Here is a 26,737-nt window from a genome sequence, read left to right as displayed (position 1 = left end):
AGCTCCAGGTTTGAGGAGCATATTTGAAGATGGCATGGAAAAATGAAACTATTCAAAAATACAATCCAGTTTTTGAAATTCAATTATTACTGTTAGTGACCCTTTTCCAAAACATTCTTTTTTAGGATATCCTAACTGACCAACCAACACGAACATTTTCCTGAGGTGCGATTGGCGTCATTCAGGTCCAGGTTTGAGGAGCATATTTGAAGATGGCATGGAAAAATGAAACTATTCAAAAATACAATCCAGTTTTTGAAATTCAGTTATTACTGTTAGTGACCCTTTTCCAAAACATTCTTTCTTAGGATATTCTAACTGACCAACCAACACAAACATTTTCCTGAGGTGCGATTGGCGTCATTCAGCTCCAGGTTTGAGGAGCATATTTGAAGATGGCATGGAAAAATGAAACTATTCAAAAATACAATCCAGTTTTTGAAATTCAGTTATTACTGTTAGTGACCCTTTTCCAAAACATTCTTTCTTAGGATATCCTAACTGACCAACCAACACAAACATTTTCCTGAGGTGCGATTGGCGTCATTCAGCTCCAGGTTTGAGGAGCATATTTGAAGATGGCATGGAAAAATGAAACTATTCAAAAATACAATCCAGTTTTTGAAATTCAGTTATTACTGTTAGTGACCCTTTTCCAAAACATTCTTTCTTAGGATATCCTAACTGACCAACCAACACAAACATTTTCCTGAGGTGCAATTGGCGTCATTCAGCTCCAGGTTTGAGGAGCATATTTGAAGATGGCATGGAAAAATGAAACTATTCAAAAATACAATCCAGTTTTTGAAATTCAGTTATTACTGTTAGTGACCCTTTTCCAAAACATTCTTTCTTAGGATATTCTAACTGACCAACCAACACAAACGTTTTCCTGAGGTGCGATTGGCGTCATTCAGCTCCAGGTTTGAGGAGCATATTTGAAGATGGCATGGAAAAATGAAACTATTCAAAAATACAATCCAGTTTTTGAAATTCAGTTATTACTGTTAGTGACCCTTTTCCAAAACATTCTTTCTTAGGATATCCTAACTGACCAACCAACACAAACATTTTCCTGATGTGCGATTGGCGTCATTCAGCTCCAGGTTTGAGGAGCATATTTGAAGATGGCATGGAAAAATGAAACTATTCAAAAATACAATCCAGTTTTTGAAATTCAGTTATTACTGTTAGTGACCCTTTTCCAAAACAGTCTTTCTTAGGATATCCTAACTGACCAACCAACATAAACATTTTCCTGAGGTGCGATTGGCGTCATTCAGTTTCAGGTTTGAGGAGCATATTTGAAGATGGCATGGAAAAATGAAACTATTCAAAAATACAATCCAGTTTTTGAAATTCAGTTATTACTGTTAGTGACCCTTTTCCAAAACATTCTTTCTTAGGATATCCTAACTGACCAACCAACACAAACATTTTCCTGAGGTGCGATTGGCGTCATTCAGCTCCAGGTTTGAAGAGCATATTTGAAGATGGCATGGAAAAATGAAACTATTCAAAAATACAATCCAGTTTTTGAAATTCAGTTATTACTGTTAGTGACCCTTTTCCAAAACAATCTTTCTTAGGATATCCTAACTGACCAACCAACACAATCATTTTCCTGAGGTGCGATTGGCGTCATTCAGCTCCAGGTTTGAGGAGCATATTTGAAGATGGGATGGAAAAATGAAACTATTCAAAAATACAATCCAGTTTTTGAAATTCAGTTATTACTGTTAGTGACCCTTTTCCAAAACATTCTTTCTTAGGATAGCCTAACTGACCAACCAACACAAACATTTTCCTGAGGTGCGATTGGCGTCATTCAGCTCCAGGTTTGAGGAGCATATTTGAAGATGGCATGGAAAAATGAAACTATTCAAAAATACAATCCAGTTTTTGAAATTCAGTTATTACTGTTAGTGACCCTTTTCCAAAACATTCTTTCTTAGGATATCCTAACTGACCAACCAACACAAACATTTTCCTGAGGTGCGATTGGCGTCATTCAGCTCCAGGTTTGAGGAGCATATTTGAAGATGGCATGGAAAAATGAAACTATTCAAAAATACAATCCAGTTTTTGAAATTCAGTTATTACTGTTAGTGACCCTTTTCCAAAACATTCTTTCTTAGGATATCCTAACTGACCAACCAACACAAACATTTTCCTGAGGTGCGATTGGCGTCATTCAGCTCCAGGTTTGAGGAGCATATTTGAAGATGGTATGGAAAAATGAAACTATTCAAAAACGGAGTTTTGGAATATTTTTTCAAAGACCTAACTTTTACTCAAAAAAAAACTCAAACAGCTTTTTTACCCACTTTCTGAACGCGGTGCTACATTTTTATGGCAAAACAAAGTCATACCAAGTAGAATTCATAAAATTTATTTTTTCTTAAATCAGCCCTGCGCAAAAATCATAGACTCACTTCCGTTCATAGTTCCTAGAACGTTCTAGAAAGTATCGAAAGGTACGTATCACTTGATTAGTTTTTTCTACCTTCTAATACAATACTTTTAGGTCAGAACAGCCTAAAAATACTGAGACAAAAACAGCTGCCAAACGTTGTCTAAGGAATTGGTGTGAAGTTTGTGATAGTTTGAAGTCAAGTTTGGAACGATATTTTCTACCATTTTTCTTAAACAAATTTAGCCAATTCTGTCCAAATTTTCGTTTAAAAGTCTCATTTCTTTTGGTATAAATGATCCAAAAGTTGCAACATGAAAAGTTTCCTTTGCAACAAGAAATTTTTTTTGAAAACTTTATACTGCAAAATTTTTTACTACTCAATTTCTAACACTTGGACCAGTTAGCCAAAAGTTGTAGTTTTTTTAAACCGAGACTGCTTGTATGAGGGCCAAAACTGAATGTTCCAGCTGCCCTTGATATTGTGTAAAATTGTTTTGTCTAAGATTTTTTGCATAACATTGATACTTTTCTTTCTCGAATATCTTCCTTAAACATAAAATGCACTGCCAATTGAAAATAAAAAAAATTTTGCGGCTAGAGGCAAATTGATCCGACCAAATAGCTTGCCTCAATTCATTTTGCCTTGATTTTTCAACCGCACCAATTAGCCGCCTACGCTTCTTGTTAATAAAAATGGAAACTGCATGCGCACCGATCATTCCAAATTGGTCAAATTAGTTGTTAACAAATCTCATTACATCCAATTATTAACAGGTTAAAGCGTTTTTAGTTTTGAGCTCAAGGCATCAGTATTTTTCCGATGATAGAAAACATTTCCGTCAAAAGGTTAGTATGAAATGTGAGTTTTGTCAGAACAAAATCACAATACGCTTCTATATCAGTTTGACCTCATGTATGTTCCATCTTTACTTTAAAGCCAGTTAAAAAATGTAGGGTTGAAAAAGTGATAACCTATTCATAATAGCCACTTTTCTTCATTTTATTACTCCACAAGCTATGCAAAAAACATATAATTAGCGTCTCGTGTCTTATTGGTAAGGCCGAATTGCTGGCCTCATTTTAATTGCGTTACTTATCTATCCCAATATGGCTATATAAATTGCCAATTTTCAAACACCCTAAAATAACGATTAACGTTAAGTTTCTTCTACAAAGTTGAGCTGCACAACAAAATTTTTCAGGTGTTATAAAAGTTTTTGTTAAATCTACTAAGTTAAAAAATCGAAAATTGACTGCATAATAAAATCATGCCTAATTTAGTTATTCCCTGTTTTTTTCGGTAGTCGGAACACAATCTACACTGAGCACAAATATAATATTCTTTTTTCGAAAATTGGATCTTATATCAATTTCGAAAAAATTTTCTCGCCATTTCTCCGCTACTCGCCATTTCTCATACGCAAAACGGGAGCAAAAGAGTCTTTAATTAACCTAAAGTGTTCATTTATAAGGGTCCATCTATAAATGAAAAAGAGTCGAACAAGAATTTTTTAAAGATTTTGATGGTAGCGGGTTGAACATAACAAAATACGATTAAAAATGTGTGATACGATCGTTTGCATGTAAAATATATGTTTTTTGAGCTCAAGACATTAATATCTTTTATATCGTGGAACAATTTGGTCAAAAAAATTTAATTAAAGCAGATATTGGTCAAATTAAAAAAAAACTACCCCAAGCATGATTATTCCGTCACTTTCTTTAAACCGCGGAACAAAAAACAATCGTTGTTGCGCAGTTTACCACTCTTGCGCAATGTAATCATAACAGCGCATGTTCACTACTTATTAATGCCCCACTTCAATGTTTTATTGTTCCGACTTTCGATACGAAAGTAACGGAATATTTGTGCTCGGGGTGGGTTTTGTTTTCTTCAGACAAATTTCGACTTTTTAACTGGCCATTTTTGACGGAATTTTTTTATATCATTCGAAAGGTATTATTGTCCTGAGCTCAAATTTGAAAGGATATTTTACCTGTGATTGTTTTTCCTAAAGTTACGGGGGTTTAAAGATTGCCATTTTGGCCAATTTGGGACAATTAACGAGCGATATATTTCGCGCTATTAACGCGTAAGCGGAAAGTTAATCCGTCTTAGAAATCGTTCCAAAATGGTTGAACGAAGCTTTTTGCCATAAATCTATCCTTTTGTACTTTATATGGCGTGTGGGGGGATAATTTTCATTAAAAATTTCAAATTTTTGAATTTTTTTTCATTTTGTTTTATTTAATTGAATTTTTTAAAGTTATTACTGCTCCATAAACCCTAAAAGGCAGTCGGAACATTCAGGGCTTCGTCCTGATACGAGCAGTCTTGTATTATTTTGCTGATGCTCCTAAATTGAGTTGTCGATTTGCGAGTTCTTGTTCCAAATTTTGGAGAAAGCGACAGATCATTCAAGTTCTAGGTGGCTAGTTTTTTCTTTGTATTTTTTTAATCGTCCGACGTATTGTTGTTTTGAGCTCAAATTTAAAACGATTACTTTTTGTAAAATTTTGGAGGTTTAAAGATGGCCAATTTGACCAACTTGAGACAATTAATGGTCGAAATTTTTCATGCTATTAACGCATAAGCGGACATTTAATCCGCCTTGGAAATCGTTTCAAAGTAAATTGAGCTATGCAATTTGGTCTATTTAATACTTTGCTGTATGTGCGAAAAACACCACTTTCTACTTAACATGATTCGCGTGTGGTTTTTTTCATGACTTTTTCTCAAATTGACTTTAAAACAAAACATGACTTTTTTTCCATATCTTAAAAAAAAATCGATCAAAGACTACTCCAAAGATTTTAAAAGGTAGTCGGAATATTCAAGGCTTCACCCTCATACAAGCTTTTTTGCTTTTTATTGCGATTTGAAATATAAGTAAAAGCTATTTTAAACGACAACCAAAAATGGTTCAAATACAACAGGTCTACTCGTATCAGGGCAAAACCCTGAATGTTCCGACTGTCTTTTAATTTTATGGAATAATATTTTTGAACGCTGACAAAATTTTTCAAAAAAAAAAACGAAACATTTTAATGATTTTTTTAAAGATATTTTTGTGGAAATATCCCCCCACACGCTATATAAAGTTCGAAATGATTTTTTTGCATGCAGCAAAAGATTAAATAGACCAAAAACATGCCTCTTTTCAATTTGGAACAATTTTTAAATCGGATTAAATATCCGCTAACAAGTTAAAAGCTCAAAATATAGGAGGTTTGGCGGACGCTTTTCCTTCCCCTCAGTGATTTGACCCCCTGCCGACCCAAAGGGTCCCCCTTTGTACTATTTTAAGATCTCCATTTTTGGCTGACTGACCCTAAATTTTTTCTAAAGGAGCCTTTGGCGCCAATTTTTTGGTCGAATCTTTTCAAAAGTGCCCAAAACGTTTTTTCATAAGTTACGCGCAGAAAAATTGGTCAAAACCTAGTGATTTGTGAGAACTCGGAAAATCAATTTGGTCGACTAAAAAAAGAGAGAAACCTAGATCCGCTGAAATACGGCTGAAATATCCTTTACAGTTTGAGCTCAGAAAAACAGAAGTTTTTGACAGATATATCTAACTTTTTGGTCAAAAAATACTAGTTAAAAAGCCGAAATTCGTCTAGAGAAAAAACCACAGGGAGTACAAATATTCCATTGCTTTCGTCGAAAGCCAGAACAAAAACGCCAAGGAAGAAATTGGCTGGTTAGCTCTTGCAGTATACCAGCATAATATGGAACAGACCACATGTAAAAACATTTTTCGGACCCAGGACTCGAATTATATTTTGATAACCTTCCTTGAAATTTAGAGCAGAAATATTTGATACCCGAATTGCAGAAATGATCTCGAAATATAACAAACACAACTCACCAATGATTTGTAAGCCCAACTCATAAATATACTGGTTTGGTTTCTGATTAATTTGTACTTAAAACTGCCAGTTTTGAAGACTGACTCGCATAAACGAAGTTCAGTTTCTAGTCCTGCGCACTTCAAATCCTGTTTTTACAGCTGGTGATCCCAGTTATTACTAATTACACCTGTCAATAAAGCAGCCGAGGAAGTAAGCAAAACCAAATAGGCGCACAACAACATGCTATCCATTTCAAAATATTATCCCACACACTTTTGATTATTCTCCATACCCAATCACACACGCCAACTTCAGGTGTACTTTGAAAACTTTGCCAAACTGTTGTCAGCAAGTGATATTAAACTTATTCTCCAAAATGCAAAATATATTTGAGTTTGGCTCCAGTTTCTTCAATTAGAAAACGTATTATTTCTGGCGTTCTATTGGTAATCTCTAAATCCAGTCACTTTCCAACCAGCCAACAGTTTCCTCGGTAATCCCAGTGAAAATCTAGATTTGTGCTGATATATTTGACATGTTTATAGATTAGATATCCACGCTGAGTTGAATTAATATGCCTTCGCCCTGAAGCCTAATTTTGACGTCAAATTCTCGCACCAGAATAAACTTGCAATTTTCGACCGGCCTGAAATCATTCGCAGCCAAGTTATTTCACAATATTATAATATTTGTTCAACTACGAATATTTTTCACATTTAATTTTCCAAGAAAAATTCCGTGCCCAAATCAAAGTTTTTGTCCAATTTACTGTTTGTTGGAATTTCTGGGTACGCTCCGGCACAGCAGACCCTAGAGCTTCATTGAATAATTTTGAGCAAATTGGTATCTGTTTTTATATTTAGACGGAAATATTCTCGACTGAAAACGCTACCTTAAAATGCGCAGTAAGTATTACATTCAAATTTTCCTCAATTGATACAGCAGACAGTTTCAGGATTTAGATTTCAAAAGTTTTATTGGCCCAACTTTTGAAAACTGGAGAAAAAATCACCCTTTGAGGTATTCTTTGTTTTCGGTCAACTTCTGTGACCAAAAAAGAAATCAATTTGACGAATTTCCAACATCTTAATGACTCGAGCTTCAAACGTCATAGATTCCAAGATTCAAGTTTCTAGTTTTTTGACTAAATAAGACTGCTCCTATCAGAGCACAGCCCTGAATGTTCGGACTGACCATAAAATGAGTTTGAATAATTTTAGATTAATGAAAAATTGACAAACTATGAATTTTAAGCTGAACATTAGGAATCGTGTATGGAATTAATAGTAAGTTCGCATAGCCTGCCTCAATTGAATTTGGAACGGATTTGTGGTGCGGGATAATTCGCAACGCGTAAATAATGCGCTTTAAACTTTCAGCATTTAAGTATCACAGCGCTTTAGTCACGTTAGTTTATTGAAAAGTCGAAAAAAAAATGTGCGAAATAATTTTAGCGCAGATGGAATGAGTGGGTGATAAATTGGTGTCCTACAATTTAATGACATACAATTTAACACCATACAATTTAACACCTAGTCATTTAACTACTAAACAATTTAAATTGACAACAATTTAAGTCCTATTTACGGGTTTAACACAGTACATTGTAACACCTAGTCTTTTCACTGCTAAAATTAATGCTGTATGAATTCCTTATCTTAACTTTTATCACGCCAAAGTTAATCCTGCAATTAACGCACGCACCAATGAAAAAGTTGGTTTATCTTAGTTATACATGCTAAAAGGAGGCTTCCTAAAATATTTAAGACTCTTATCAACAAGTTCGTGATTTATTTTCAATTAGTTTTTCGCTGAACCATTATGATCACTAAAAAGAGCTGCTTGTGCTAATTCATAACAATTTGACGTAAAATTTCTGACAAAATTTAAATTCTGACAGTCACTTTATACTTTACTCAGGTTATAAACAAACGCTAATACAATAAACACATTATGATTGAGTCTTCTTCTTTCGAATTCACAGTTTCATCTAAAAACAAGCCAATTGTTATAGCGTCCGGTCATGATTTTTTTTTCAAACGAAAAAATAAGTTTACCGAAAACTGGATTTGCTAAAATATCAAACACATAAATGTTGAGCAACTGCCATTACTGAAAAAAAAAAATGAACTAACTGAGACGCGTGGAGAGCATAACGATGACAATTCAGCGGGAAAATCGGAGGGCCGAAATGTCATAAAGCATCTAAAAGATCTCAGCGAGAGATTTACCCCGACTGTTGCAGTTGCCAGTGCGGTTTTGCCAGTTACAAACAATATTGCCGCTCAGTTTGCCCTCCCAAGTAAAGACAAACTGATCTGAACGGCTGCGCGCACTCGTAAGCAGCTAGATGTAAATATACCGCCCCATCCTCGTTGCGCGAAATTTCGAGATCCCTGAACTTTTTGAAATTGTTATCCGGTATGACAGTGGATCAAATGATCACGAGCGAATCATTTTGTGCGGTGACCCTGAAATGCTGAGAGTTCTGGAGAAGTCATCTTTCTGGTTAGCCGATGGAACTTTTGAAAATACTCCAAAAATGTTCTATCAGCTAAATTCAATTCGTGTTAGTGTATCTGGCATAGCGCCAGCTTGCATTTACGCCTTTCTTCATCTAAAAATCTAAAAAACCTACAATCGCTTCTTGCAGGCTTGATTTAGCACCCAACTGCCGTCATTCCAAAAAACATTCCCCAAGCACATTTATTGGGTTGTTTTTTCATCTCTCCCAGAGTTACATGAGAAAAATTGGTGAATTGGGTCTGAAAATGACCTACTAAACTAATCACGATTTAGCGCTGGCTGTAAAAATACTGCCATCCCTTGCATTCGAAAAAAAAAGAAAAGACCGGCGGTTCCTGTGACATGATCGTTCAGGAAAGTCAGAATGTATGCGACAAAAATTGTTTAGAACCCGAGAAAAATGAGAAAATTGTCGAGTTGTGTCTGTAACTCTGTACCTTCGCTCTACTTAAATAAAAAGGTTGGTACCAAACCTTGAAGTTTTATTCCCACCCTCCCTTTGGAGCCAGCGAGATGCGACCGTGAGTGGGATTGCTCGAACAATAAATGCACTCGACGGTTGGCATTTCGAGATTCAATCCTATCTCATCAGAGCCCACCCAAATACGTGGAAAGTAGTTGACAGCCTGCAAAAAGACGCTTCCGTACAAAAATTCAATTTTTTGAAGCATCGAGTGGCCATGAGTTCACCAAAAAGAAAAATGATCGAGTATAAGTGAAAGAGTACAAATTTTAATGTCCGTTACGAAGACAAAACTATTTGTACTTTTTCAGAGCGTTGTCTAATTTGTGTGAAACTATTGTAAATTTTGTCTCAATTTTGTTTATTCTTTCGTATTATTAAAATCCAAATTTATTCCTACTTGAATTTTTGTCAGCTTTTTTTGAAAAAACGTTTCCTTACAGACTCCCGTAAACGTAGCTAAACGCGAGAACTTGACTGGAGCCTTATCAATTTAATCCCAGGACAATCGCCCTTATTTTTGGGATGCTAGATTTGGACTACGTGCTGGCAAACCCTTTAGCTTTGCGTTTGTGTGCCAACAGTTCGAAAAAAGCTGACAAAGCGATCAGGTCATAAGTTTAAGTTCGAGAATGATTTCAATGAGTTAACAATATAATCCGGGTCTGAAAAGTCCAGTTGTTCTCATCTGCACTAATTTTTTTACTTCTCGAAAAAAATTAAGAGAAGTCCGAGTTTAATAAACTATTGTAAATTTTGTCTCAATTTTGTTTATTCTTTCGTATTATTAAAATCCAAATTTATTCCTACTTGAAATTTTGTCAGCTTTTTTTGAAAAAACGGTTCCTTACAGACTCCCGTAAACGTAGCTAAACGCGAGAACTTGACTGGAGCCTTATCAATTTAATCCCAGGACAATCGCCCTTATTTTCGGGATGCTAGATTTGGACTACGCGCTGGCAAACTGTTTAGCTTTCCGTTTATGTGCCAACAGTTCGAAAAAAGCTGACAAAGCGATCAGGTCATAAGTTTAAGTTCGAGAATGATTTCAATGAGTTAACAATGTAACCCGTGTCTGAAAAAGTCAGTTTTCCTCATCGGCACTAAATTTTTTTTCTCGAGAAAAGTTAAGAAAAGTCCGAGTTTAGTGAGGTTTTCACACTGATTGTTTCCATTTTCTCGCTGAAAAAGTTTCACTTCACGTGAACAATTTTTTACACCGCGTATTTAAGAAAGAATTCACAACGATACAAAGCTCAGTGCAAAAGAAGAAAATTAGCATTTTGAGACCCCGATAACGCTGGTAAGTCATTGAAACCAAATATTGATAGTTTCATAGAAGGTGGCTCTTATCATTTGCTCTTGGTTTATGTAAAAATTTCAATGAAAATCGAAGTAAATCTTATCTAAAATGGACACTGAAATAGGAATTACAGAAATCATAGAAGTCACCATTTTGTTTTGTCTTTTAAAAACTTTTTTCTCTTTTTTTGTTTTTGTTTCTCTAGTTAAGTAACTTTTTTTCTCCAGTATAAACAGTTTTCTGCATCATTCGCAGCCAGTTTTGAAAAAGTTTCTCAATCAATGCCTAAAAGTCCTTGTTGGAAATTACTATTGCTCCAGCCCTATTATTGCTCCAGCTGATTAAAATAGTTGCATCTACCACCTATTGTAATATATCACCCGAGAGTGCTTGAATCAGCGCAAACCTCTGAACGGTCTAAATCTTAAATATTGAATGAATGAGATGTTTTCATCATCAGACCTAATGACTAAAACGCTATAGAGGGCAACATTAAAAAAAGGTTTAGATCGGAAAGTCTAAGAATCGTTCAGTCTAGAACATTCTAGAACTCTTTTTGAAAAAAACATCCGAAACTCCTGTCTACTTTATTCGAAAATTTTGCAATCACAGGTTCGTTTCTGTCTGAAACGAATTTACTAAGAACAGCATCCTTCATATTTAGAAAAGTTGCTGATTTTTGATTCACGCTAAAAAAAATAACTGGAAATATTTCAAAGTTTAACAGCCTGCTTGCTTATAAAAATTTTTCATGAATCTAGACGGTCTATGAAATAACTTGAAATATGGAAGTTAAGCAGCTTTGAATAGCTTGCTTAGAATATTTTAGATTTTTTATGAATCTATTCAGTCAATGAAATAACATGATTTTTTTTTTCAAATTTTCAAAGCTTGAATAGCTTAATTAGAAAAACTTCTTTTACTGTGAACCGATTTGGTCTACGACCTAACTTTGAATTTCATCACCGCCTGAATGGCATCAATAAGAAAACTTGAATTTTTTTACCAACCGATTTGCTCAATGAAATAACTTGAAATTTCATTGCTCGAAAATTTTTCACAGTTTCATAGCTTGAAAAAAAATTCAATCTATGATATAACTTGAAAATTTTTAAGTACCATGGCCTGAATAGGTTAGATAGAAAAAGAATGATTTCATTGCTTGTATGGCAGATAAAGAATAACCTGAAATTTTTGCAATCCGACTCGCTTCATGAAATAACTTGAAGTATTTCAAATTTTCAATGCTTCTTACTTTTTATAACGTTTTAAAGTTTGATGGCTCATAAAACTTGCACATAATAATTCAATTTTTTTTGACACAATTCAGTCTAAAAATCAACTAAAGTTATTTCAAAAATTTCTTAGCAGTATTAGCTTGCTTAGAGAAACTTCATTTTTTCGCAAACCGACCTCCACTAAGAAATAACTTGAAACACTTCAAAGTTTCATAGCTCAAATAGCTTGCTTTGAAAAACTTATAGTTTTCTTGAACCGATTCGATCTTTGAAATAAGTGTTTCAAACCAATTCACGACCTGGTTAAACTTGAAATTGCCTGAAGTTTTGTTGATTGAATAGCTTGATAGAACAACAAATTACTTTTTGCGAGTAGAAGGAATATTGGAAACGGGCTTGCTATTATGTGTTAAATGAAAATCGGACTGCACTATGGACATATGTTTAACTGAACGCAATGTTTTAACTCTGTCGAGCGCAACAATTAAGAAATTTTATGAGACTCAACACTTAAAAAAGGCCTCGAAAATTCTGAAATTTGTCTTGAAAAAGTCGACTCTTACAAGAAGGTGATTTCGATTCAACTTCAAAGCTAGGCACTTGCTGTCTATTTTTATTCCTAAAAGCAACCTAATGTTTAAGATTATGAACATAGGGCATAATCTTACAGAAGCCGCGATGATTTTTTTTCATGAAAATCTGAAAATTTGTATAGGCTCAAATTTATTTTTTCGCATGTTGAATTTTGTTTTTTTTTAAGTTCAGTTCATCTACTTTGTTAAAAAGAAGGCAAGCTCTACCATCGAACAGCAAAAGTTAAAAAGTCGCGAAAAACGTGACGGACTTCCATTTTCGAAAATGGAGTTTTTTATCAGATGTCCCAGCGGAATTTAAACTTAACCTGTCGGTCTAGTTTTTCAAAATTGAGTTAGCTTTAGTGAAAAGTGTCTATACTATTTTATTGTAGAAACTCAAAGAGCTTTAAATGCATTTTTTCTTTAAAATTTAAAGCTTGTTTTTTTTTGAAAAAAAATAGTCAGTTTATTTTGTTAAACTGCGTTCGTTGACTCTTCTTTTTTCAACCCCGCGTTTGCTATGTTTCTTGAACTGATTCGATCTATACATAAACTTGAAATATATCGAATTTTATCTCTTGAATAGCCTGCTTGGAAAAGCTCAAAAACTTTTGATAACTGTTTCGATCTGTGAAAGAAACTGAAATATTTCAAAGTTTTAATGCCTAAAAGCTTGAAAATTCATGGGATGTTTCAAGCTACAAAAACAACGTGAAATGTACCCAATTGTTTTTTTGAACCTAATCATCATTTAGGTTGAAAAAGCTTGCTTGCGGATGCTAGCATCAAGCTATGAAAGTAATCAAGAACTTAATATATTTAAAGTTGTCTTGCTCAATACCTTGCTTCGAAAATCTCAGAAAACTTTATCTTTTTGCAAACCAGATGCGAAGAAATTTTACACTTGCAGATTTTTTGCGAACCGTTTTTTTTTATTGATACAAGCTACCAGAGTGAGGAACTTTAATAATAATTCAAAGAAGTTCATTGCTTCAATAGCTAACTTGAAAAACTTTATTTTGCAAAACAACCTAAAATGTTTCATCTCTCAATTGCTTGCGGGAAAATCATAACTTTTCGCAAAATCGACTCAAGCTCTGAAAAACAACCTTTAAAGTTTTTATGTCTCATCGACAAATCCCACGCTTGAAAAAATTTTACTTTTTTAGCTGATTCAAGTTGAATTGCGACAAAACTTATAATTCAATGCCCTGATTGGCGAGAAAAACCTACTCCTATTGAACCGGTTCAAGATATATATTAGCAACTCGAGTACTTTAAATTTTGAATGCTCAATAATGTGCTCATTAAAATTTGCAAATTTTCATTGCTCATTAATGTGCTCATTAATTTTTTGCGTTCTGAACAAGCTATGAAAAGTTACTTTGATACAAAAACAAATTTCATGGGAGCAGGTTTGCTCTCTGAAGTTTTTAAAAGTTTTCATTGTTTTTTTTTCTTGAATAGCTTGCTCAGAAAACTTAAATATTTTGCAAACAGATTTGCTCTAAGAATAATTTTGACATATTCCAAAAGATTCAACTCTTGATTTTCTTGCTCGAAAAATTCTAAAATTTACGCGAACCGATATGGTCTTTGAAATATTTTTTTTGTGTTTCAAAGTTTCATCGTTTGAAGGGTCTGCATAGAAAAAAACATGCTGATTGACTCACTATGAAACAACTTTATATTTTTCCAAGAATCTTAAGACTTGGCATGATCTGAAAACTTTGAGCATTTTGCAAATTGGTTGCTTGAATCAAAAATAGCTTGCCTCAAAAAACTAAAATTTACCAAACTGATTCACGATCAGGAGTAACTTGAAGATATTAAAAATTCCATCTCTTAATTAGAACAACTCACTATTGTGAGCCCATTGAATCATACAGACAGGCTTGCTAGTGTTATTTAATTTGCTCTTTTTTTTGTGGAAATGGTATCAACTTCAAACATTTGACGTTTTTTGTTCCCTCACTGAAGCAATATCAAGTTGTAAAATAAACAAGAGCAGTCACGATTGAATTTGACGGATAAACGCGCTCTATTTAATTTTGCATTTCAAATAATCAAATGAATCGCGAAGTTTTGAAACAGTTGCGAAATTATAATTTTCCCTGAAATGTAAGTTTTAGACGGCAAAAACGAAGTTTTTAATTATTTGATTTGCTTCATTTTTTTTACGGTCTCTTGAAATGACCCAAAAAGACAGTTGTGATGTTCAATGATTTACAGATTTTTAAAGACGCCATATGTATATCGATGGCCTCATATTGTAAATAAAATTTGTTGATCAAAATCTTCGCATAGTGCTTGGAATGGCTGAGAGTTCAAATTGAAATATGATAAAAGGGGCTTTAAAAATCAATTAATTGGCTTTGACTAAATTAATTGGCTTTAACATCAAGTAATGGTATACTTGTTAACAAACATTTCTTTTTTGTGGCAAAAATTTTTCGCTCTTAAATGCGAAATAAAAAAGTTGCACGCTAAAAAGCCTGCTTTAGAGAAACTTTATAAAATTTATAAATTGTTTTATTTTTTTCTCCAGTATGTCAGGGAACTCAAGATAGCAGAAAACATAATTGATCATTCTAGAAATGTTTTCATTCGATTGTCAACTTTCTTTCAAATCTCAAAACACCATTTTAAATTACCACTTTACGCTTTTTTAAATTAATTTCTTTTGTGATTGAGATTTTTCAGAATAAAATTAATCCAATTCGAGAAAAATTATCAATTTATATTTTTTCCGCGGAAAAATCTAAAAATTCAAATCTGAAAATTCAAATCTAAAAATTCAAATCTAAAAATTCAAATCTACTTGCGAAACCGTTTTTTTTTTTCATTTTTGCACTTGTTAATGAAAAAACTACCTTGCTTCCTTTAAGCAAATAAAATGAAATAGATATGAAATCTAAAAATTTCTGCACATATTTTTTTGGGAAAGGGATTTGAAAAGTGCAATTTTTTTGGGGGCTTAATCAGTTTGGATTCTTTAATGCGTGCTTTAACCCCTTTTGTCAAAAAGGCCCGACGAATTAATCTGCACTAAAAATTGTTTCATTTGGAGTAATTGCAAACTAATTTAATTAAATCTGTTGCGAGATGCAAACTCAGTAGTTGACAATAATTGGGGGAGATAAAACAGATTGGAAAGTTTCAATTTGTTGTTCCAAAAATGTCTTCAAATTCTTCATTTTTTAAACGTTAATTGTAATATACTAAATTCGGTTCGCCAAGGACAATTACAGTATACAGCACACCATCAATAATTTATAAGTTAGGTTTTCAGTAAAAACTTTATACGAAATTAGCATCAGTCTGTTGTAGAACACACTTGGTTCCCAATCCGTGACCCAAAATAACCCAAATGGATGATGAATAAAAATGGCTAATGGACAGGTGCATGATGATAAATCGATTCTACCCCAAGTCGATCAGCTCATTTTCCCCCTCATTTGGAAACGTTATGAGGGCTAATTAAGCTAATTATATGTTTTTGTTTGAGAGCTAATTAGACTGCTGATTTTCATTGATGAGTCATCAAAGAAATATCTGTCAGATCAAGGAAAGATTGAAAACTTCTTGCGTAGCTTTGCTTTGTTAACTTCAGAGAAATGGTACATCTAAAACGCTAGCGGTATCTGGGCGACTATATTTTTTAGTTGAAAACAAATCTCTTCCTCCATTCTGAAATTCTAGAATAGTCTGTTTGTGAACACGGAGAAATTGTGAGCAAATTGGGAAAATACAAGTGATTAAAATATAACCAACCATCTTTCATTATAGATAGTGTAATCTCTTATCTTTTACTTACTGCTTTTCTACTTAGATTTACTTCAGTCATTTTACACCAACTAGATTTCCGAAAATCAAAGCAGCCTGGTGCTTTATGTTCTATACAGCACACTGTAAGCACCGCATTGTAATGTAAAAATCAATACGCGATCAGTTTAATCCGGATTACTGAAAATACTGTGCATCAATTTTGGGTCAAAATGTACCTCCGACAAGTTTTTTTTCAACAAAAAAGTCCAAAAAAAATTTACTTTCCAACCTGTTTTTAAAGCAATCTTTCCTTTTTCGTTTCCTTCATTTAAGAAATCTCGTATGTTTTGCTGCCAATTATTCATACATTGCCTCTATTGAGCAAACATTCTTTTGTTTGTTCAATTAATTCTTTGCTGGGGATTGAAATAATTAATTGAACTCAACAAATGCAAAAAAAAACATGAGAAATTGTAAAACGTCAAAAAAGAGATTCTTTCTGTTCTGAGAAGCTAAATTTCTATCCGCAGTTTTCTACCATTTCTACCATTTGGTACTAATAAGCACTCTAACTACAAGTTTCAACTATAGTTTACTTTTGACGTTATTAGGAGCATGCTTTGTAAATGTAACCTATTTAACCGGACAACCCATTTGATATCTCGCAACCATATTCTTCATTCCGCAGTCTGATTTCTGAACAAACAAACCCCGGATATTTGATCCGGCTGCCAGCTGCAAAGTGTTTACCTTCAGGTCTGAAGCTCTTAGGAAGAAACTACAAATTGTTCCGATTTAATTTAAACTGGCCGGGGAAAAGCTTCCTAGAAACACAAATCACTCTATTTAACTTTAAATTTATTTGAAAAATTGCCACTTACAATTTCCGGAGCCAAATCTGTCTCTCAAAACCCTTGTTTAAATTGAAACAGCTGGATCGAGTTTATTGCAGTCAAAACCTTGAGGTAAGGTTTTAACATGTTATTTTTAAGCCCCACATGAAAACGAACGATACAGAGATTTGGCACCGACAATTCTGCTCTTATTAAGTTTACATATCACTGTATTCCGTCGGTTTATTCAATTATCTCTCAATTCTGGCGACCAAAATATATACATTATTGGATACTTCCTAGAATAATTTCTCGCTGGGATATTTAATGACGGAAAAAGAGTGGTGAGTGCCAAAGGCAGTTAAATGAATGCGGCAAGAATTGAAAATTGATTAAAGATCATCTAGTGGCAATTTTGAAAGGAAACCAGAGAATTCCTGAACCAAATTTCATCTTACAGTTTTCTTGCCCTTTTGTTTAATCCAGTTTCTCATGATCGTCCTTTGGAAGCATACTCACGCTCTTTCGCTAAATTTTTGTTCCCGCTGTCGCACAAAGTCACCAAAAGTTTGTGCTCTGTGTCTTTTTTCTCCAAATAAATTTTTATTAATTATTTTGGAATCATTTTTTAATAAAACAAGACTGATCGTATCAGGGCGAAGCCCTGAATGTTCCGACTGTCCATTAAGGTTTATGGAGCAGTAATATCATTAAAAAATAAAAGTAATAAAACAAAACGAAATTTTTTTTTTAAAAATCATCCCCCCACACGCCATATAAAGTACAAAAGGATAGATTTCGCTACTTGTAACAAATCAATTATGGCAGAAAAGCTTCGTTAAACCAATTTGGAACGATTTGTAAGACGGATTAACTCTCCGCTTACGCGTTAATGGAGCGAAATATATCGCGCGTTAATTGTCCCAAATTGGCCAAAATGGCAATCTTTAAACCCCCATAACTTTACGAAAAATGATCACAGGTAAAATATCTTTTCAAATTTGAGCTCAAGACAACAATACCTTTTGAATGATATAAAAAAATTCCGTCAAAAATGGCTGGTTAAAAAGTCGAAATTTGTCTGAAGAAAAAAAGAACCCACCCCGAGCACAAATATTCCGTTACTTTCGTATCGAAAGTCGGAACAACAAGGATAGCCGGATACTGTGATAGTAGCACACAATGTTCCGACCCTAGTCTTTAGAAAACTACGGTTTAGAAAGTATTTGTTTAGCAAATTAGAGTAGTTTTTTTCTGCTTGGTGTGATAAGAGGATCTGATGTGAAAATATAATTTAGGCATATTAGACAGTCATAGTAATATCGGCAAATTGGAAAAAAAAATTGTAGCTTAATTACTAGAAAAGTTTTTTTAAGTTTTGAATATTTTGAAGTTTTTGGTTCCCAAACTGAATGTAAAAAAACTCCAAAAACTAGTTTTATTTGCTTTAAATTAAATTAAGTTTTTAGTTGAATTAAATTATTTTAAGTTAAGTTTTAAGGTCTCAAGTTAGGCATAATTCAGTTGTTGTAAGCCTGCTCACTTGCTTTGATTCGCTCGAATTCGAACGAAAAATCAAAAATTTCAAACCGGTTTTTCTCAACACTGGGAACGTTTTATGGAAGTTTTTTAATGTGGTTCGAATCACGACTGAAAGGGCTTTAAAATGATATATCACTCAATTCAGTCCGATAATTTTTTGTGGTACCTGATTTTGCGTGGAAAACAAAAAGAAAAAAAAATAAAACACACCCGAATACAAAATTCCTACCCACTGAAACGGTAATTCATCTTAATTCACTTTTCGTAAGTTTATAGCGGTTTTGAAAATTGTTCAACTGACAATTTTGCGACTACTCTTATGAACTTTAACGGACTCAGAAATAATATCGTCTGCTTCAATACATCTAATTCATTCGAATATTGCGTTACCAGAGTTTGAATTTTGTCCTTTTATGTGTGAATGGTTGCAGTCAAGACACTTATATAGGTCCAGTTGATTATTTTAAATTTGTTTGAGGAAAAAGTCTCAGAATTTGTTCGAGACAAAGTATTTTTTTTTGAGGTTTGACTTTTGACTTCTTTAAGTTCATTTCAATGCAGTTCACTTTTGCATAGATCAAAGTCTATCTATGAATACTGGTAAAGATTTTGTTTGAGAGTTGTTCTTTTTAATCAATCTCAACTTTCCGCAAAAGTTTCGGTTTAAAAGATGTTTTCTTGGGAATGTTAGAGATATTGATTAAATTTCCATGAAACAGAGAACAAAAAAGCATAATTTTTTAGAAAAATACAACCCAGGATCCATTAATGTGTAATAATTTCTAACTCTACTTTGTAATATGATCTAGTGACAATAACAACAATAAATTCTATGATGTTTTTGGATCAGAATTTTTCAAAGAAGTATTATGAGCCCATAAAAGTTACTCCAGGGAGCTTACAACCAAACTAATTTTTCAAATGTCATATCTTCCACAACTTCATGATTCTACTGACAACAATCTACAGGAATTCATTCTTAAGGTCGATAAAAAAGCGCCTCTTGAGATTGTAATAGGATACTGTAAGCTTTTAAACAAAATTTAGGTTCCTTAATTTCAAACTCTACTAGAAACTATCCGAGGTTCTCTAGCTCCCAAGGAATACCGCTCAGTTCAAAATCTCTTCATGATAAAAACGAGCATTTTTGATTTGCATGAGCGCCTCTAATAAAGTGTCCTAATTTCATTTTAAATATTTTTCAAGGCATTTAGCATAGACGTAAGGCGTTCCTTCCGAGAGTGTCAGACCTTGTGTGCGATCCCTGCGATGTCAATGATAGTAAAAACCCTCACTTGATCTCTTTAGGTCAGCCTGACCGATTTCGCCGGCAACAAAGGTATACGCTAAAGTTCTAGACGCTAAATGCATTTTTCTATCAAATGATATTAAAACCGAGTGTCAAATGAAAATCGTGAAAAAACTAATTTTCAAATTTTGGATGATTAAGATCCGTGTGAATGTTTTTACTTGCCGGATATCAAAAACCTGACCCTGTTTTGTAGCAGTTGAATTAAAAGTGGAGCAGCAAATGTCCAGTACTGCGCAAAGTTGTAAATTGCACCAATTTTTTAAGCTATGATTTATAAATTTAGTTCAACCAAAATAGTTTTCTGAAATCATCGGAAAAACTAAAAGGACATTTTTGTAACAAATTTTCTGCACAAAAATCCCTCAACTTTTTTTATTAGCTGCTAAAAAAAATCGGTTTGATAACACAGGACCAAAAGGGGAACCCTTTGGGTGGTTAGAGGGTCAAATCTCTGAGATAAATTACGGGTCGCAACACCCTAAACATGTCCTGATTCAAACTATTTCCAAGCTCGCTTGTCTTCACAAGCAACGTTATCATCAAACTTCGATCTAGCTCCATTTTTTATCATGGTTGAATTAGCTTGCATTCTGAATTAAATGTAATTCGGGCAGATCTAAAAACACTTAATTTGGTGTTTCGATAAAATCTGTCTCATTTAGTTTCATGTTGGTGTAAATCTGCAGCTAACATTTCGAACTTGCTGTTAAAACTTGTGTACTTGTGACTGAACTTCTGTACATTTCCACGAACTTGTTGGAATGAGTTGGAGGGTAACTTAAAAACGTGATCTTTAATCCCTCTTTCGTACCAGCATATTGCAGGCAAATATTCACGAACTTGTCAAGTTAGCAGAGTCTTAACTAAGCAGAGCAACTGTCTCCAATTTGCTCTACCAATTTGCCATGCAATCGGTAACCATTATCTTAAATAATCTTTGAGGATAGACTCAATTTTGACGCAGGAATTAATAAACACAAAATTGATTAAATAAAAACTGAAAAAAGTAATTTAATTCAAAATACTAAAATTATCTTGAGCTCACTCAGCGTCTTTAAAAAAACCAAAAATAAACAACTTTCATTGTTTTTGATTTGTAAACTTAGTGTCAGTCCGGATTGAACTGCAAATAGTAAATTTGGTTTTCTTAATTTCTCAGCTGTCAATGAGGAAAATTAGACGGGTCTGCAAATTGCGCCCCTTTCCCCAAAGCCCCCCAGATTCAATCGCCCCTTAATCCTGTTTCGGTTGTATTTCACCGGTTATGAATTGGTGCTTTTATGAATAAACGATCGACCAGCTGTTCACGGTTGGCATAATTAATGTTTCTCCCAGCTTTGTTCTGACCAGCAAATAAATAACGCAAAACCCTTTTTACTTAAAAAAAATTACATGGCTTAATTATTTAGCGCGATACAAAAACTCTTTGATTCAGCCAATCTGTTTTTCAATGGTTTTTTATATTAATATTTCTCATCTCCTGTTTTTGTGCTTCCTTTTATTTGAATACTCGATCATCCCATAAAGTTTCAAACATTATGCCGATTTCTTTTCCATACACAATATAAAACTAACATTTATGCAAAATGAGCTAGAGCAATCAATTATAAAATATCAGATTTCACAAAAATATGAAGAACGATAGTGACCGCTTACAGAGCGAGTTTCGCATTGTTTTTTACCACTTACTTGCAATTTTTCATATACGGAATACGGAAGTTATTTTACTTAATAACGACATGGGCATGAAAAATAACTGTGAACGAAACAGAATCTTAGAGTTTACATTATATTAGACTTTACTACTCTGATTAACAGAAAAAGAAATCATTTTAAATCAAAATCAAAACCATACCAGATATGGCATTGTAAATTGGAAAGGGTTTTATTAGCACTCACCCTCATATACCATTTCAAAATGTTTTCACGCACACATTCTTGCAATTGAAAACGCTTTAGAATGTCCGAAGCGAGGCTCCATGGATTCCAGTATCATCCATTATTCTTTGCAGACAGACCATGAAAATCCAATATAGTCAATTGTTATCCACGAAACCTCATTGCGAGTGATAGGGCACTCTTAATAAACAATCATTACGGCCCAATTACTCATACTTTTTCCTCCAACCGGCGAAGGTGAGGAGGAATTTAATGTTCGGTTGTTTTCCCCGGACAAAATCAGGCGCCAACACTAAGGTCAGATGGTCTAGTGACATGTTATATTAAAGACCTTTCAGTCGCAATTTGAGATACATTTTGAGACAATTCTGTCCAGAAAATGGATCTCTTCAACTATTTCCCCCTTTTTGCAAAAGCGGAGATTCGTTACCAGGTACCAAAGGGGGGGGGGGGGGGGGGGGGAATAGCTGAAGAGATCCTAAGAAAACTTAGGCGTTGTGACTGGCACTTGGTGATACATGGCATGCCATAATCAATCAACTATCTATCCTCCTTCAGCTATCATTTTTTACATAGGCGGATCTAGGATTTACAGGGGCTGACTTTCAAAAAAATCGAACTTTTTTTTACGTCGACCAAATTGATTTTGCAAGCTCCCCCCTCAAAATGAATTGGCGCCCAAGGCGCCTTTAGAAAATCTTTAAATTCCCTTACCAAAATAGTAATAGATATCTCAAAATAGTTCAAAAGGGGGACCCTGTGGGTCGGCAGGGGGCCGAACCTCTGAGAAGAAGCGTCCGCCCCCCCCCCCCCTAAATCCGCCCCTGATTTTTTATTAGTTTTGTAAGTTATTGTCATATTATTCATTATAATTCTGCTTCAGGTATTCAACTATGTGAAAGCACAGAAACTAGAATGAAATCAACAGTCATTTCGAAACATACTCCGCGACCGTGGTCTGTTACGTAACTCTTACGCAACACCGCAACTCTCTTCAACCGTTGCGTAAACTCTTTTATAAGCTCTAAGCAACGCCCTACAAAAACACTTCAGGAACACCTTCATTATCCATAGCTGTCCACTCTTGTCCAAATTGAAGTAGAACCCCTCCCCTTGACGAGAACTTATCCCCCTCTCCCCTGCTGTGTTCAATTATGATCCACGGCGAAGATGCGCACGACATCAACCTGTTGTACGTGGGACTGGTGGTGTTGGTGTTTGTCCTGTTCATCGCTTGGATCGTGCACAGGGGAATCAAGAAGAGTTGGCGGGAGAAGAGCATCTACTACCGGAAGGACAGCATCAAGGACCAGCTCAAGGCCAACCCAAGCATCACAGTGCCCCCTCTAGCCGAGGTAGGGCAGCTCACAGCTCAAACAAAAACAACCACATCTAATTTATACTTTTATTAACATAAATAGCAGCTCATGACTCTGTGTTCAATCTCTTTTTTTTCGCTCTGGAATTTAACTTTAAGTCTAGCTTTTCCTCTTTAACATAAATTGGACATTGGGCCACTAATCGTTGTTTAATCGTTTTTTAGAGATAATTTTTGTACTACAACTGACATTGAACCAGCATTGAAAAATAAATAATTTCAAACAAGTGCACACTGCACACAATAACCCGACCATACCTTTTCTTCTACAAAGTGTCTCAAAACAAAATAAAACATTATTTTGTCCATAAAAAAAGAAAATTCTACAAATTATTTTGACCAAAACTTTCGATATCGTGACACGCAGAAATTTATGCACATTCTCTATACAAAATAAGACTTTTCAAACTATTTGCATTTCAAACCGCGCCTCAATGGGATTCAATTTTATATCGACATATAAAATTAGCCAAATAATTTTAAATTGCCGTGGTTTTTTCTGGACAAAAGTTCGCGAGAATTAATCAATATTTGAATACAAACAGGACTGCTTGTATATCAGGGCAAAGCCTTGAATGTTCAGACTGTCCCTTCATTGATATCGAATAGTTTTTGGGAAAAGAAAATATTGAAAACCTATACATTTTAGACAATATCAAAGTAAAAAATTTTGAGTTGTACAAAAATAATACGACCAATTAGCTAGCCTCAATTCAATTTGAAATGATTTTGCTGTGCGGGATAATTCGCCACGCATAAATAATTCGCGTTACACTCTCAGCATATTATGATTAAATTCTTGAAAGCGCGCATAGTTTAGTCCGGAACATAGCCGATTTGACAAATTTGAAACCCCCAGAACTTTGCAACAAATAATAGGAGGTAAATTACATTTTTAAATTTGAACTCAGGAAATCGATATATTCAATGGGGTAAAAAAAAATTTTGTTGAAAATTATTATTTCGATCGGTGAAAATTGACTGAATAAAAAAACCAGACCGAGCATAAGTATTCCGTTTTCTTCAAAAGTCGGATCAAAAAATGCTTGAAATTTAAAATGCGTTTTTTCTCAAATGGGTTGGAAATTATACAAAAAGTATTGAGGACAAGCTTAAGTATTGATAACTTGCTTAGATAGCTAAAAATTATCAATTTTCGAATTATGATACAAAGTTTTAATTTCAAAAAATTATTTAACTGTTTTGTGGAACTTTTTGGACGTCATATCCTTCTTCAACTTTGCTGGGCTACTTAAGGGGCTCACTTTGATATGGTTATGTCAGCAATTGAACTTTTAGTTTCGGCGTAATTTTAAATGGACAAGAAGAAATCAAATTGTTAAATTTTTGGGGTAGGTTATTGGGCCCGAAATTGCAACATAAGCTACACCATAATAATTCTGCCAAAAATCAACACAACTATTGTCCACGTCAAATTTTGTCTAAAATCAACCCAATTTGAGAAAAACGCGTTTTAAATTTCTTGTTTTTTTTGGATAATTTAAATCAGCACAGTACTTTAAATAGCGTGGGGGCGGGGTGATTTAAAAAAAATTTAGTAAGTTTTTTGCATTTATCATTGAAAATATTTCATTTTATTATAAATCAATCACTACTCCGTAGAAGTTTGGGAGTAGTCGGCTCATCAAGGGTGTCACCCTGATATGAGAAATCTAATTCTGTTTTTTTTTAACCACAAGTCAGCAATTTTCTAAAAATCACTGATTTGCATTTCTAAGTTGGTTTGGAAAACCATTCACTCTCAAAAGAAAAAATTTAAAACAGCTGTTTTATAATAAAAAAACAGGTTCTACCGGCACTACTTTTGTCATAAGTTTTTAAAATATAAATCCAATAAATGATCAAATAATTTGTGATGTTGTGTTTGAAGTCCAATCGGTTCATGGCACATTATTTGAGGTTTTTCAAAAATACATCAGATTGTCAAAAAGGCGAACCGAACCGGAGTGACTTTGCATGAAAAAGATGAGAAGGGTGAGTGAATTCCTGATTCAGGTGTCCATCCGCGACGGCAGTCGCATCCGGGCGTGGCTTGAGAGTGACAAGGAAGACTTCAAGAGGAGAGCCAACCGGGACCCCCGGAGGAAAAAGAAGATGAAGAAGAAACTGCAGGAGGAACAGAAGAAGCTCAGCACTCTCAAACTGAACGGAGAGATCGACGAGATAGCCGCCCAGCAGCTCAAAGGTAGATCGAATTCATTGCCTCATCTTATAATGCCATGGATTTGGCCAAGATACTTAACCATTGCGTCCTTTCTATTACAGGTCTGTTCGTATGCTGTTCAGTCATTTTGTGAACGCATAATTAAATTTCTATTTGAAAAGTTCATTAAATATCAAGTTTGACCTTACAAAGTTTCTGCTTCTAAGAGGGTCTTTTTTGATGAAAACGGTTATAAAATAACCAAATGAACTTTAACAAAATTCATAACCTGAGACCAAGTGAGCTCATTGTAATTCAGCCATCATTGTTGTGTGGTGAATACTCAAACTTTGTCACTGTTTGCCTTTTTTGGGAGTAGAATTGAATTTGAAAAAAGTGTGACATTTCAGGCGTTGACTTTGCGAAGAAGTTGCCCCACATGGTGAACAAGAGTGGTATACTGACGGGGGAAATGACTGGTTATCATCTTTCCAACAGAAGCTTCCAAGACAGTCAGTAGTATTCAATACTTCTAATCCTTTTCCAAGGTATTCAATTTTTCACCACCAAGTTTTATTCATGTTCCGACTTTCGAAAAAGTTACCAAACCTTTGTGTTTTTTTATTCAATTAAATTCTGATTTTGTAACTAGGAGATTATTTTGACAAATGTTTAGTACAAAATGTGAAAGTTATTGACCTCTAAGCTCAAAATAAAAAAAAGATAATTATTGACGAGTATTTTTGTGAGGTTAGCAGATTTGAAAATTGGCAATTTGCGACAAGTAACGCTAAGTTTTGTACTACTAACTCGTAAGCAGCAAACTAATCCGGATCAGAAGCCGTTTCTAATTTGTTGAGACAAGCTTAATTGGTCTATTTGACATGCTACTGGATGCGAAGTATATCGCTTTATACTTTACATTATGCACATGAATACGTTGTTTCGATTATTCGAGTGTTTTTTTTTGTATTTTTTTTGTTAAATGTAAATAACGATACTATAAAGTTTTCGGTATGTTAAGTTTTGTCGACTTTGCTTTAAGTTCATGTTTTCAATTACTTGAAACATATTTTTCTTCAAAAATTTGCGCCAGGAAATCAAAGACGGCAATGTGAAGCTTCCAACTTATGTTTTTGTTGCTAACTATTATTTATTTAGGATAACTTTTATTTGCTGTTAAGGGTTCTCCCTGACTTTTTTTTATGGTAGAGTTTTGACTGAAGGAAACACAGCAGACATCTTATTGTTCCGACTTTCGATACGAAAGAAACGGAATATTTGTGCTCGGGGTGGGTTTTTTTCTTCAGACAAACTTCGACTTTTTAACTAGCCATTTTTGACGGAATTTCTTTATATCATTCAAAAAGTATTGTTGTCCTGAGCTTAAATTTGAAAAGATATTTCACCTGTGATCATTTTTCGTAAAGTTACGGCGGTTTAAAGGTTGCCATTTTTGCCAATTTGG

The 26,737-nt window shown here is 34.2% G+C and overlaps 2 protein-coding genes across 6 annotated transcripts in view; one reads left to right on the top strand and one right to left on the bottom strand.

Moving 5' to 3' along the window:
* The window catches only part of LOC134843697 (uncharacterized), a 340,267-nt gene that overhangs the window by 203,035 nt on the left and 110,495 nt on the right, over positions 1 to 26,737 (bottom strand). The gene's annotated exons all lie outside the window — the stretch shown is intronic.
* Positions 1 to 26,737, top strand: part of LOC134843993 (mediator of RNA polymerase II transcription subunit 1-like) — a 64,811-nt gene that overhangs the window by 27,727 nt on the left and 10,347 nt on the right. For 2 of the 5 annotated variants that reach the window (XM_063860424.1, XM_063860419.1), the window contains exons 2-4: positions 22,611 to 23,082; positions 25,122 to 25,311; positions 25,680 to 25,781. In XM_063860424.1, coding sequence (XP_063716494.1) covers positions 22,882 to 23,082; positions 25,122 to 25,311; positions 25,680 to 25,781 — 493 coding nt within the window. In that variant the 5' untranslated portion in view covers positions 22,611 to 22,881. Of the gene's footprint in view, positions 1 to 6,737; positions 7,174 to 16,749; positions 17,107 to 21,787; positions 21,965 to 22,610; positions 23,083 to 25,121; positions 25,312 to 25,679; positions 25,782 to 26,737 lie in introns of those variants that run through there. The other 3 variants (XM_063860420.1, XM_063860422.1, XM_063860423.1) reach the window with 3 other exon arrangements.

Source organism: Symsagittifera roscoffensis, chromosome 4, assembly GCF_963678635.1.
Source record: "Symsagittifera roscoffensis chromosome 4, txSymRosc1.1, whole genome shotgun sequence".
NCBI lineage: Eukaryota > Metazoa > Xenacoelomorpha > Acoela > Convolutidae > Symsagittifera > Symsagittifera roscoffensis.
Note: the sequence above shows the minus strand (reverse complement) of the source record. Positions and strands in the feature narration are given on the sequence as shown.